The sequence below is a fragment of the Vigna unguiculata genome, chromosome 4 (genome assembly GCF_004118075.2).
Source record: "Vigna unguiculata cultivar IT97K-499-35 chromosome 4, ASM411807v1, whole genome shotgun sequence".
Taxonomy (NCBI): domain Eukaryota; kingdom Viridiplantae; phylum Streptophyta; class Magnoliopsida; order Fabales; family Fabaceae; genus Vigna; species Vigna unguiculata.
This window is the reverse complement of record NC_040282.1, coordinates 18599348-18614936: the sequence shown is the minus strand read 5'-3', so window position 1 is coordinate 18614936 and position 15589 is coordinate 18599348. Positions and strand designations below refer to the sequence as shown.

The window sequence follows — 15589 nt, the reverse complement described above, 5'->3', positions numbered from 1 at the left end:
ACACACACAATCGAAAGATGGATGACAAAACTGAAATCTTACGTTGAGCAAACACCGAGAGGTATGAGCCACATTTGCTTCATCTCCCTCCTAGACACTGAAATATGAAATCGGAGAGAAGAAATCAGATATGAAACCGTAGAGAAGATAATAGGCACGCGATGATGGAATGAGAGCGAACAAGAGCAAAGCCCTGAATATTAGGGTTTCTTCAAACACCTCTGTTATGTTTATAACTTAGTAGAGGTTATTATAACCCTAATTAACAAACCCCTACTTAAGGGATTGTTATTTAAATTACATTTGCTTTTCACAAGTTAATTGTATTAGAACAAATCTTAGGGTGTTGCTACCTTTTTTAAATTATTATGAACTCATTCTTGAAATATTACAAAATAATATAAATTGCTTTTTTTTCAAGCTAATAATAGTTTGTGTAACATCCATTTAATAACACAATAAAAGGGTAAGTTAATTTGCAAAAGAGATTTCATAACAAAACTTAAGCTAAAATCACAAGTTTCATTCATAAAGAAAAACATAAGTAAAGACCATACAAGACTCAATTATCTGAATACATGCATTGATGTCAAGTTTTGGCAACTTATACACTTGTAGTGGCCTTTACTACTATGTAGAACCATTACCAATGAGTTTCACCCTACCACACATAGGGTTAAAACCTATTTGTCTTAGCTTAAGGTAAAACTCCTAGACTAGGACCTCTTACTACTCTCACCACATACCTCATCCTCCTCTACATGAGTCTAGATGGTTATTAGAGTGTTAATATAACCTCCAATATTAAATCCTTATATAAATGCATACATTAAAGAATACTTGTCTAATCCACCTTGGATTTGAGCACATCATCTTTGAACAATTTCATATACTCAGATTAAATACAGTACAACATTTGACTATCCTCAAAACCATCACATAAATACACAATCTCATGAAATTGGAAAAGAAATATAGTGAAACTTTGCTCGTCTTGCCCAACTAAAGTCTTTATTCACCCAAAGTGTAGTACATGAAGGCTCACAAGCTCAACTTTACCACTAGAACAAATTTCACAATAAATTGTGCATTGAGCCCAACATGTGCCCAATGAGAGCACCATTTAAGCTCCTAGGAATTTATGTTCTAAAATTCGCCCAACGATAACTCACTTGCTCAACTGCTAAAAATCTCTAGAATTTGATTTCATTTTCGCCAAGCGGAGTACTTTTACTCGCCTAACAAGTTTAGTCGCCTCACACTACTTTCAGTAGTTTCTCCAACGACCAAATCTCGCCCAATGACTACAAGCCTCTGGAAAATGAATTATGCAAACTAGCTCAACAAGCATACCTTTCGCCTAACGTGTCTACATAATTCTAGAAACTAAAATCTGCAATTCAAGACAATTTGATAGCATAAAAAACTGAATTCAAACTTTCATACAAATATCAAGCATGTGAAATACAAATTCAAGCCCAATCACAATAGCAAACATAATTCATCATACCACAATTATCATAGAACATTAAACCACTATAAGTCATAAATGTACTTGCATGATAATCACTCTACACTTTACTTTGCAATTCAATACAATTACAACTTCACATTTTTGCATAAATTCTATCATCCAATACACTAGAAATTAACTACAAATTTCAACTCAAACAAGTTCTAATTAGATTTTCTTACTTGTGAAACAACCCAACCACTCTAAGATTGTCCAAACCACCTTCAGACCCACAAGATTTCTAATTATACCTAGGAACAACACAAAAGTGATCAGACCATACCAAGAGGATCATTGATCAAGAGAGAATTATATATAAATGACTCTAAAGATACATGTAGACAAAATAGACCGACATGCAAGATGAGAACAAATTGAACCTAGAAAAGAAGTAGAAAACCAATTTACTCAGGTGGATAAACTGGTCTGTTAGATTTGAAGAATTCGTCGCATGACTCCAAAGGTCTCAAATCTTTAAACATAAGAATAGAGAATGAGATAACCTAGAGAAAAGTGAGATATCTATAACAAAGTGATTTCTAAAGAGATGATATATTTTTAAATAATGAAATTTGTTTATGAACATTTTTGTTATACTAAAACATTTTAATATTAAAATAATCAAGTTTCAATACTTTAAAAAAAGGCTTAAATACCTTTTTCGTCCTCATTTTCGTAGTGTTTATTGCGGATGATCCTCATTTTCACCGAATGTTTAAAATGGTCCTCATTTTCGCAATTCGTATTTAATTTGGTCATTTTCTGTGATGTCGTTTAAATCAGTAACGTAGCATTGTACAAGTGGCTAATTAACATTAACTTTTCAATTTGGGGGAAATTTTGTAATTAGGTACTTCGAATTGTGCAATTAGGGCTTGAGCTTGATTGTAGGCGCGCTCTTCATCGTTGGAGGCGATTTCTTCATCTTCGACTTTCTTGAGCTCGGATTTGCAGAGGAAGCAGCTAATACTTGCGATTTGTTCGATTCATTTCAATTTTTCAGTTAATCATCATCAACGAGGTAAGTGGTTTGGTCGTGGGTTTAGGGTTTTCTGGGTTGTGTTTGCGCATGGGTTAGGGTTTTCATAATTCTATTTTGGGGTTTATTTGTGGTTGGATTGTTGTGATGTTCTACATGTTTTATAAATTACTTGCATGATTTTGTGTAGTTTGTGTCTCTAGGTGGGGTTTGGTGGGGTATGATTTTAGTTGGTTTGTTTGTCGGTTATCGGTGCTGGTTATGGTCCCCATTACTTTATTTGTAATTGATTGTAGCAATGGTCCCCCACTGCATTAAAGTAAGCTTAATAATACATATTTTTTGTCTGTTGAATTTACTTTAGGGCAATGAGTGATGATAGGTTTGATGTTGTTGTCCACCACGGTGGTATTTTCGTACAAAATCATGGGTTGCATTATATGAATGGGGAAAAATCTCATGCGATTCGGATAGGTGGAGTTACTTTGAAGTTGTAAATGCAATTAAGGAGATTGGGTATGTTAACATTAAGGAGATGTGGTATGCTATCGAAAGAATGTTTCACCTATTGTTAGATGACAATGGTGCTATAAATATGGTTGTTAATCTTGTTAGGCGTTATGGTGAGGTACATTTGTTCGTGGTTCATGGTGTGGATGAAGCATAGATAGTAAATGGTGTTGATGAAGAAGAGGTAGGTAATAATGTGGATGCAGATATAATTTTATACCTTTGTGATGCACCAACTCTAGCTGAAGAGGTTGGGGAAATGGATCCTAAGGTTGGAGAAGTTGAAGTTCAAGGTGCAGATGAGGTTTATGAAGTGTAGGCTGAGGTTTGTGAAAAGCAGGTTCATGGTGAGGTTGGGGAAATGGAGGCTGATGGTTGTGAGGAGGACTGGGTTGGAGAAATGGATGGTCAGGTGGAAGGAATTTTTGTTTACTGTTTGTAAATATTAATAATCTAATCATTGCATAGGATTAGTGCCTGCCATTCAGGACCTATTACCCACTGTTGAGCACAGGTTTTGCATGAGACATTTGTATGCAAATTTCAGAAAAAGATTCTCTGGCAAAAAATTAAAGATACTCATGTGGAAGGCTGCTAGGAGCACACACCCAGTAGCTTGGGAAAGAGTCATGTTAACAATTAAAGAGCTCAATATTATGCTTACAGATACCTTATTATTATACCTCCAATGTATCTCTATCTCTATAATATTTTTTGTACAAATACCTAATTCATATGCATATCAATACTGACGCTATTATTGATGCAAGTTCTCGTCCAAATCTAGATTTAGTGGTCGAGCCATATGCGACACAATTGTCAACCAATATGAGTGAAGCATTTAATAGTGTCATAGTGGATGCTAGAGGCAAACCCATAATCACCATGCTTAAGGAAATCAGAGTTTATTTAATGGAAAGGTGGGTCACCAAGAGAAAAAGGAGTTAACCAAATATTGGATCCCAAGGTTAGGTTTTCGTCTTTTTTTAACACAATCAACTTATTCGTGTAATGATATTTGTACTGATTAACACATATTTGCAACTAGTTAGGAGAAAGCTATTTGAAGTGAGGCACATATCCCATGGTTGGAGAAAAGTATACAATCAATGTGGATGCTCAACATTACAGGCTACAGGAAATAGCTTTTGACTGTTATCCCTTGCTGCCATGCTATTGCAGCAATGAATTTCATCAATGTCAATGCTGAGGACTTCATACCAATCTGGTTCAGGGAGATCCACCTACGAAGAAATATATCAATACATCATTTTTCCAGTCAATGGTGAAGTCTTATGGGAAAGAACTCCCTACTCTGACGTCCATCCACCAAATAAGAGGATCTTACCAAGAAGACCCAAGAAAAAAGGAAGGTTGGAAGAATGGGAGTTGAGAAAGGAGAACACACAAACAACAAAGGAGGTCACAGAAAAGATTGTAGCATATGCCGTCAGATTGCCCATAACAGGAACAATTGCCTAGATAAGCCTATGGATGAGCAAACTGCACCACCTGTTGAGACTACACCAAATGCCCAAACTGAACCATATGTTGACCATGCTAACCTTGCTGAGGGAACTGCAACACCTGCTGAGACTGGCACCAGATACCCAAACTGAACCACATGCTGACCATGCTAACCCTGTTAAGAATGCACCAACTGCTGAAACTCCAACAACTCATCCACCAAGGAATGAAGTGGAGAGTCAAGCAGCACCACTACCCGCACCAAACAAACCATCTCAGCAGTTTAGGATGAAATTGCAGATTATGAGGAGGCCATGATTGCAACATCAAACGTCCTAATTATTTTTTGGATTTTCTTATGTAGAATTTCTTAAACCTTATTATTGATGTACTACATTTTTGGAGGAGGCCATGTAGGCAATTATATGTATTTTGACCTTCCTTAACATTTGTTCAATTTCACTTTTGCTGAACATTGATGAACTGCATTTTGAAGAGGATGACTTAATGTTATGAATTTCACTTCTTCTAAACTTAGATCAATTTAATTTTTTTCAGGCTTAGATCAATATCACTTACTTCAATGCTCAGATTAAGATGTCATTTTTAACAGGTTGGGACTAATATCAACATAACCAAACTAATTCATTTCTTTATTTAACAATAGTACAAAACAGATTGCACTTTAAAAGATTACACAAAACAACAGTACGAAAAATACAAGAACACAAGTGAACCTATTACTAATTGCAGCCTCTTCTCAGCAACTTCAATGACTTCTCCAAATCATTAATCTGCCTCCTTTGTATCATGATGATGACATCCCTTTCATCAACATCTTCTTCACACCACCATTTGAAAAAGTTGCAGCCCACATTATTAGAACCACCACCATGTAAATCAACAAACCAAAAATTTAAAACCAATTTATTATTAACACAAAAATAAAACAAATTGTACACTTAATCTCACCTATAATTGGGACAACACCAAAATTTTTCTACCAATATTCTTTGGAGTTCTTGCCATCCTCAAAGCTGCCATCTCTTCGCAGCTACAAATAGGGGTTAATCTATTTCTCGTTGAACCATCAACATTGCACGAAGTGCTACAACACTGTTGCCTCCAACAATTACAACCAGAGGTAAAGGAAGAAGATTGGGACCGTGACATACCTATATAATAGGATTGCAGCAACACCAATTGGGAATGGAGGAAGAAGATTATTAAAACTCACCAACTGTCCAAACATTCCTTACCAAAACCCCATGCTCACCTATTTATCTCCGAATATCTAATTACCACACTTGTATAGTACACGTAACACACCCAATGCAAATGCAATGTAATACAAATAGTGTCACTTGCACAGTGTTCTGTTACTCAATTAAACGACGTCACAAAAAATGACCCAAATTAAACACGAATTGCAAAAATGATGACCATTTTAAATATTCGGTAAAAATGAGGACTATCTGCAACAAACACTATGAAAATAAGGACGAAAAATGTATTTAAGCCTAAAAAAATACTATCAAATTCCACAATACCATTTTCTAGGTCTCATTGTTGGAGTTAGCTACTTAAATTCATCTTTATTACTTTTTTTATCATTTAAAAAAACTGATATAAATAACTTTTAAATTAATAGGAACTGAATTAATAACTATAAATATTTATTATCAATTTGAAAATACAAAATCCTAAAATTTGATTCTCATATTAACTATAGTTTAATTTAATATATAAATTTGTTTATATATTATTCTATACAGATTAAAATCTCAGTCTCTAAAAAATTTCCCTGTTTTTGCGGTGGTGTATTTTTATTTTGGCACTATCCGAGTTTGATACAGAGGCCAGGAAATCCTAAAATTATTTTTATTTACTTATTGTAAAGAAAAAAGTCACCATACAGTTTTATCTGCACTTATATATATATATATATATATATATATATATATATATATATATATTATATATATATATATATATATATATATATATATATATATTTTACAAATATAATTAATTTTATTAATTTATAAAGCAACTATCGGACTCTTGTAATATAACTACAATATAATAAATTTAGAGCTTTTTTTATAAAATATATAATTAATTTTAGTATAAATTTAATAACATTATTTTATGTTAATAATTATTATAATAATAGTTCACTTCTTAAAACACTTTAAAAGAACATTTATTTATTTTATTATTTATCCATTTTATATGTAAAATCTGAAAGATAACGAGGACACGTACCTCGAATTTTGGCGGTTGAGAAGCGTCTCCTTCATTTCTTACTTTCTTTTCTGTTTGTGTTGCTGAGAAACGAAGAAAGAGCGAAGCACTTAAGCAAGCAAAAGTGCGTTTCCGTTGTGTATTAGCGATGCCAGGTGGAGCCACCGTCTGCTCTGGTCCACCGTTTTCTCTGCCTTGTTCCGCATTCAAGTCGTCCACGGCTGAGCAACCCGACTCGCTTACGGCCGTGTTCCGGTTCAGCTCCGATCCATATTTGTGTCGAATGCCCATACCAAGCTATTCGGCTCCAAACTGAGTCTCATTCCCAGAGCTGTTGATTCTTCTACGGCACAATCTTCCGTTGTTTCGGACGATGGCTTCTCCGTTTCTAAGGTTGGTCTTTTCGTTCCTCGCTCGAACCGTTTTTCTTTCTCTTATCTTAATCAGTGAACCGAACCGCAGTAGACCGGTCTAGGTTTATGATGAGTTTGGAACAGCTTGTCTATTTACTGTTTATCTCTGCTAATTTTTGTGATACATGCCTATGCTCGCCAAATTGGATTAGTTTTGTTCATACGTGTAAATAAATGAATAAAGGAATCTTTTTATAAGCCTAATTATGCAATTTACATTTTCAAAAGTGTTATTTAAGATATCTTTTACTTGTTGAGTTATAAATTCACGGATAAACTAATTTCAGTTTTTTTTTTTTCGTGAAAAATAACTTATTCATATTTAAGATATTTAAGCAACTAGATCTTGTTTATTTATTGTTCATTATATAAATAACTTGTTCAATTCTGTAAATGTTTTAAAGAGCTTATAAATAGAGGTAATGACATATTCATAGATAATTTATTCCTCTCAGGACAAATTGACAAAATAACTTAAACTTGTAACAAAACAATTTAACCTTATTTCTCTTCACTTATAGAAATAACTTCTGCGTAAGTGCTTAGTTCAATGATAAGTACTTATTTAAGAAGCACTTAATCAAATCACTGTACACCCAAACAATGCCAAGTTTAAGATCTTTTATCCTGTGACAAAGAGTAATTACAAAAATGTTTAGTTATTTTTACTTCCTTTCCTATTTTCAAAGATTTATATGAATTAGAAAACATGTATGGAAAAGTAAGGAACAAAGTATAAATAATGTGTCATAGTTGTACGTATTTGTTAAAAACAAGAAAGAACAACAAAAAGGGATTTAATCAATTTCCCATTATGGATAAGGATTATGCGGTCATCTAGTTACTCTATAAGTTACTATTTGCTTTACCTAACAATCTTCTCTTTTTGTCAGTTTAACGATACCAGATGCATAATAAATGAACTATACTACATCTTGAGTGGAACCAATACAATTAGTAGTACATAGTTCACGAGACATGTGCAGGTCTCGGTATTTTGTGCTTTACTTTTTACATGAGTATTTTTTTGAAGCATTAACAGTAGTGTTTGGTTAGAGAATCAGAAAAAGAAGTATTGAATTATTGGTGATGTATACTATTCTGTGAATGGATTTATACAAATTCCAAGTGTGATCTCCTCCTATCTGTCTAATGACAAATTATATATGGCAGTGAATTGGTGGTTTGTCTGTAATATTTTCTTACTCTTTGAGGGACCTATTGTTTATTGTTGCTTGTTCTGGTTCATGTCACTCACCTCAGTTTTCTCATTCACTGCTATATATGATTATTCTTACCAGCAGCATAAAATTTTATAACTAGTCGGGGAGGGTTGTTTATTCTCAGGATATTGTTTAATTGTTGCAGGTTTCTTTTGGTGTGGTTGGTCTAGGCGTTGGACTTTCACTCTTGTCGTGAGTATTATTTTCTTTTTTCACCTTCTTCATTGATTTCATAAAATACATTAAGTGTTTTTGTTTATTGTGCTGGCCTTTTTGTTACACGCAGCTATGGTTTTGGGGCATATTTTAATCTTTTCCCTGGATCTGAATGGTCAGCTATAATGTTAACATATGGCTTTCCTCTTGCAATTATTGGAATGGCGCTCAAGGTGAAGAAAGTTTACCAATGTGAATAAATTTGGAAGATGAATGTTCATCGTAATAAAGTTGTGCAAAAAGAGTCATGTTAGGAGTTCCATTTCCTAACTTTCTTGTCATTGCTTCATAGTTTTTTTTGCATATTTGTGTTAGAGCATGCTCCTGTGATTCACATACTCTTCATATTCTTTATACTTTATCATTGGCCATCTCTCTTTTGCAGTATGCAGAACTCAAGCCAGTCCCGTGCATCACATATTCAGACGCTCAAAGCTTGCAGGAAAAATGTGCAACTCCAATTCTTAAACAGGTGACATCATCCTACATTCATACTAACTGCCCAACGTGGTGTCAAATCCAGAATGCCTAGCACCTTTCTTTTAAACTAGTTATCTAAGAGCAATCAAGATTAGGCAATCAAAGTTAGCACACTATGTCTTGTCCAGGTTCTAGTAATTTATATCAAGGATTAAAATTGTCAATTTTTATGGTATTTTTCTTTGATCCATTTTCTAATTGCTTGGGTGCAATAGTCATTTTTTATGTAAAATTATAGGCTCTACAATTTAATTGGTTGACATGCACAAGTGAAGTGATTTATAACCATTAAACTGGCATAAGTAAAGTGTGGATTAATTTGATGTTGCAAGATTTTAACCAAATTGTCCTATGGTTTTGGCCACTTCTAAACTTGTGTGAATTAAATAACTCCTTCAAGAGTTGTAATTTTGTGAAGTTAGGCAAACAACGTTCTGCTATGGTAATGTGACAATCCTTCATATTGACTCCAATGTGGTGTTTCATGAGAGAGCCAAACTCAATTCTCATTTTGTTAGGAAGAGATTGTTGTTCAATAAACTTTGTACTGAATTTGTTAGCTCCATTGACTAGCTTGCAAACATTCTAACCACGTCTTTAAGAGGACTTAGAATTCAATTTTATGTTCCAGTTTGCGGGGGACTTTTAAATGGTTGTTATTATTTGTACAACTGTATTAAAGTTGCTTCGTGGCTGTATTTAGCTTGAGCGTTAAGGGTCGTAGGTTATGGCCTCTTTCCTTTTATTGCTCTTGTTCTCAACTTTTCTATACACACATATATAAATGGAATACATCAGCTGAGGCAATACTCACCGATTTTTGCCATTCTTTAATTGAAGTGTTTTAAATACAAGACGTAACATGTGACAATCTTGTACTTTAACAGGTGAAGAGTGATGTCACCAGGTTTCGCTATGGAGATGAGCAACATTTGGACGAGGCATTGAAACGGATATTCCAGTACGGCCAAGTACGTTATTTGAATTAATAGAATTATCTTTTTGCTACGTACCTCTTCTGTATATTTTCTATTCCTCTATTTTCTTATTTTGAGGGGTTAAATGAAACATAATAGTCACATTTTTTCCTCTTCTCTACTTGTGTTTGAAATGAGAACCCACTTCCAAGCCTAATGTGGAAAAACCCAAGTCCCTCATTATTAGGAGAAAAGAAAATGTGAATTGAATGCCTGAGTTTTTACAAGTGATGAGGTTTGTTTACATCAACAATATATATACTATATAAGCTCATCTAACCGATGAAAACATATATTATGCAGAATAACGAGTTAGTTCATTCTGACGTCTTTCAGGAGACATATTTCCTATAATGCATGATTTTGATTACCCAAGATAATCACCAATGCTCGCCGTCAATCTGTCTGATAGATATCTGTCACGCCCAGATTGAATCTAATACTCTCATAGGTGTGCCTTGGAAAAGCTGTAGTTAAGATTTTGTAGTATGGCTGCGTGATGTATGTGATCAATCTTTATGATGCTATAATTAATCTTTTCCAATATGAAGTGTCGAAATTTTCCACATGCTTTGTTCTATCATGGTGGATTGGGTATTTTGCAATGCTAGTGGCAGCCAGTCTCATAGTGTAATATGTGGGAATCTTGCAAACATGATTCACACCATATTTTTCATCACAGCGACAACATTCTCCTTTTTTGAAGCTCTGTGTCAACCTTTTAAAGTTGTCTCTGTTGTGGCCATCACAGTTACCTCATTATTGCCCTTGCTTGCACCAAATTGAGAAAAATAATTTGTTTCTGCCAATAAATTGGGTGGTGCTGAATTACTTGCTGCCATTGATCTTGGAGGTGCGGTTATCCGTTCCTTTGTTCCTCTTTGAATAAGAAAATTCCTACTCCCTCCTGGGTCTCTCTAATCCCTTTTGTATCCTCTATTGCTGCATAATCCTCTTGTCTGACTAAGTTTGTGAATTCTGGTTTGGAAACTGGGGGCAAATCCCAGACTGCTGGAGAATTGCAGAATGTCCATTCTGCTTACAAATTAAATGGAAAAAAATTATATTAAATGGTCTCAACTCATTAAGACCATACTAGAAGGAAAACGTAAGGTCAGTCACTTGAATAATAATGCACTGGCTCTCATTTCCATCCACAAAACGATCTGTATGCCACCCTTTGCACTCTGATTCTTTCAAAAACACGTGAAACACCTCATTCATTTTCTCATAGGCCTGCAGCGGGGTACTGTTACTGAGCTCATGAGAGGACTTGTAAAATTGTACAGCATATGCAGCAACTAGCCACCCTCTCAATGCATCTTCACCAATAGCATCTTGCTCCAATACCATATCAATGCACCTATTATCACCATTTAAAAGAAACTGCTCCCGAGAGAATATTTGTTTTAATTCAAGAAGCTTTGATGGCTTAATTACATTGTGCAGAGCCCTACCCACTCCTTACGTTTCCAGCATCTTCTATTAGTTGCCGATGAAATAGCAACTCTTCTAACCTAAATTACTGATAGTTTATAGGAAAGTGTTATCTGGATGTTGTATCAACTGTAGAACCCACTTTATGTATTTATACCAATTTACAGAATCAAATACTTCTTGTGTATAAGCTGGAATCAATGATCCTAATTGGCTAATGTGTAACAAATCTCTAACAGCTAAAGACTAATTACATTCTATCATAAAGTAATCTATAATGACATCAAATTAGAATTTTTATTTTGCTTTTAGTAATGTCCAAGAAGAATGTTTCTTAATTTGAATTTGCAGAATGCTTTTATATATTATGTTTTATGAAATTTTATAATATTTAGACATGTATCTCACACATATCTGTTCTTATATATTTTACATACTGCATCTGATACATGTATCAAATTCATGTATCAAATAAGCCTTTATTGCATGTGGGACTTGATCTTTCTTCTTCTGCAGCCTGTAATATGTTCTTCAGTTTCAAGACATAATTTTATCTGCTTTTTGTTCCAGGGAGGAGGAATACCAAGGAGAAGTGCTCCTGTTCTACAATTGATTCGAGAAGAAGTATGCTTGTCAATTTACATTTATTCACCAATCAGTACTATTATTTAAGTCTCGTTATTTACATTTTTGTTCATATTACATACAACATCCTTTGCAAATACAGGAAAAGTAAATAATAGCATATATCTCGTTTTACTTTGAAAGACTTTTGTAGAACGTGTTAACTTATAGTACTAGTTCAGGTCTCTTACTCTACACATTCACTGCTGTCCATACCTCTATATTTAAAGAACTGCTTTAAATACAGCATGTTTCCTATTTTTATCAATCTATTACCATTTATCTAATTTAAAGTTTCATTCATGTTCTTTTGTCTGCCTTTGCTTCATTTGTTCTATCATTCTGTTTGTATATCATGGAGTCTTTTTTGAATCTTAAGCCGTTAACCTCCATCCTCGTCCCCCTACCCACATGGCCACCTCAGCACTCTAAGTACCCTTTCATAAGATTCATTTTGATTAAACTCAAGCACCCTTACCATGAAATTCAACTAAATTTCTTGTGTCTCAGTATTTCTGTTTGTTCGGAGTATAAAAGCTACGTGTACTTCTTTCATTAGTTCACTTTGAAATTTATTAATTTAAAGCCAAAATAGGATTTTTTAATTCTTTTCATTTCTACACATTTGGTGCTTGTACTAACTTTTCTATTAGCAACTCCATCTTTTATAGAACGTATATATTATTTTAAATGTTCAAGAACTTTCTATGAACAAGTACTGCCGATAGACAAGCTCTAGTCTCCAGCAGCTATTCTTTGTTCCAAGGTTGGGTCCCGTCAATATTGTTTTTTCATTTAAGTAGAATGGCCTATCTAAGCCACTTTGGTTGCTCAAGCTTTCGTCGTTTGTAAAAAACCTTCTGGTCTAATATCCTATAAATATTAGGTGATTCCATAAGTCATTTTAGTTGCTCAAGCTTTAGGTATTATTATTAAGCAACAAGCGTACTATTTATAGGATAGTTTTTTTCATTAGACTATTTTCACTCCCTTATTAATTCTGTCTCGTGATGTGGTTATATCTTAGGTCACAAAAGATGGTAAATACTGTCTGGTTTTGGTTTTTGAGGCCAAGGCTCTGCAGTTGTCAGATTTTGAACAAAGACAGGTATTCCGCTCTGTTTCCTGGAGTTATATTTTAATGATATAAATAGTGTATTAATTTTTTCGCATGTTCGTGATTCGTGAAGATGATGGGACTCTTTGAATCTTGGAGAGAGCATAGTTCTAGAAACTAGATAACTAGTGTGGTCTTTTCCTTGTAATTTATTTGGCAGGGAGGTCGAAGATTTTGAGAAAACTCAGAGAAGAGAAAATAAAAATAGAAGAATCAAAGAACAGAAATTCCAGAACCTACATCTCATTGCCCCAAATTAATTTGACCTGTAGGATTTAGAATTATATTTGTGATCTTCTTGAGAGCAGGTGCCTGTATTCTCTTAAAATTTATATATTTTAATACTATTAACAATGGAACTTATAATATTTTTCATATATTGATATTATTTGTTGCGTAATATTAGATATATACTATGTAAGCACCGTCGAGCTGGTAATTTTTAGCGGGGTAGTAGTAAGATAAACCGATCCCAACCTGAGATATCCAAAACGGACCAGTGGGAAATATTGGGTAAACCAGAAGATTTGGCTAGAGACAGATATAGTGATGGCTAGTTAAACATTCTATAACACGAAGAATAGTTATGAACCCTATAGTCATTTTTGCATGGGGTGATGAAGAAAGGGATCCAATTGATAAAATATTAAAAAAGAAACCTCAACTCTTTGGGGTTTATGCTGCACATTATTAACTCCAAAGTTGCATGGAAGTTAAAGCAATTCTCAAGAGATAAAATGTACTTTTCATTACAGGTTATCCCTATTCCAGTCATAACCATACCATATTATAGACCGACAGAAAGCTGTAATTTAACTTTGGCGTACTACTGCTGTTGGAATTTAATTAATCCATTTCATATTCTCTGCAATTCTTAAATCCTCTAGGGTTTTGAACTTTTGATATCAAAAGATTTTGTTTGCTAACTATTTCTCAATCTTCAATTGTTTAGGCCAAATTTGCTTCCTTCTTTGGGCCAGGAATTACAGCTGAAATTGGTGAGTGAAAATTCAAACTTTGCTTGTGTGCTAAATTGCTGGTAATTAAAATTAGTCTCCAAATGAGACTATAGTGTGCTAGTATTTAAAATTGCCAAACTGCTTGTCTGTTAATCTTCATTTGGTTGCTACAGTGGATCCATTTTAATTTCTAGTCTCTAAATGAGAAAATTGTAAATGTTAGTCCCTATACATACTTTGATCCAAGTCATTGACATTGTTATTAATGTGGATGAAAACGTTGGTCTTTACATTGCTATAAAACATTTTTGGAGTGTAAAACTGCAACAAAAATTCTGACTGTATAAACCTTCTACAGATAGTTTTCTATGTTTTTTATACCTTTTCAGAAAATTTTGTAAATGTGTTAGTAGCAGAAGCAACATTTAACCGTGGTAACAATAGGGACCAATACTTCTATTCATGTGTAGGTGCCAAAACTTTCAGTTTCTTGTATAAAGACCAAAACTAAATTAATTTTTTAATCTATTAAATTGCAAAGTGAGTGACAATGTGTAGAAAGAGGGAATGCATTCTGACATAATAAGTGGGTGCAGGTAAGGGAGAAAAAGACTTATATGAGGTTCGACTTATCTCCGATACAGACCCCAACGCTTTACCTTCATGAAGCTCTGGACCATTTGGTCCTCTTCCTTGTCACATGGTTTAGTCAATTACAGGACTTTGGTCCTGTACAATATGTAAAAATGTTATGTTCAAGAGTACTGAGATATTATTGTATCAAGTGTAAATTTTGACGTTTAAATAAAATAAAAATAGCAATTTGAAAGTGCCTAGTAAGTGAATATCACATTATTAATGCTGCATTACATCTGATAAAAACTTGGAAACTAGTTTGAAAATTGTTTGAAACATGGCACGTCAAATTACAAAGAAAATGTAAAATGTATTACACTTGCAATTTGATCAAAAAGTTAACTTAGGTTGTTCGATTTTGGCAATTTGGTAATGGCATTTTCTCCTCACAATCAGTAATTTTTTTCTCTCGCCCTATTATACCGATGTATTTATGTAATAACTAAAATAAACTATTAGTTAGAGAGGATGGGTTGAATAGAGTTTAAATATAACTTCTGAAATTTATGCAATTATGTCTATTAGATGTCGATAGAGCATTGTGTAATGTTTTATAAAGGAGTTTACAGATCATTTCAAAAAAGTGTTTTATGGTGGTTAAAAACACAAATACTCATGAAATGGAAAGAGAAAACGAATATTTTGTGTTTACCTTAACTTGAGTTATGTAACTTATAAATATTTTTACTTTCACGTGTGATTTACAATATATACTAAGGTCTTCCGGTTGAATTAAGTGTTTATCATTATTTTAAAAACGAAAATAGGTAATCAAGAAAAATCTTTTTATT

At 33.7% G+C, this 15589-nt stretch overlaps 1 protein-coding gene across 1 annotated transcript; it reads left to right on the top strand.

Moving 5' to 3' along the window:
• Positions 1-6756: 6756 nt before the first annotated feature.
• Positions 6757-14995, top strand: LOC114181092 (thylakoid membrane protein slr0575; the record flags this gene model as incomplete). Its single annotated transcript, XM_028067433.1, is given in 11 exon segments — positions 6757-6894; positions 6896-6964; positions 6966-7109; positions 8498-8544; positions 8639-8741; positions 8954-9040; positions 9936-10019; positions 12033-12086; positions 13114-13194; positions 14156-14201; positions 14759-14995. Coding segments are annotated over 11 exon segments (924 nt in total), but the record flags the coding sequence as incomplete, so codon positions are not given.
• Positions 14996-15589: the final 594 nt, after the last annotated feature.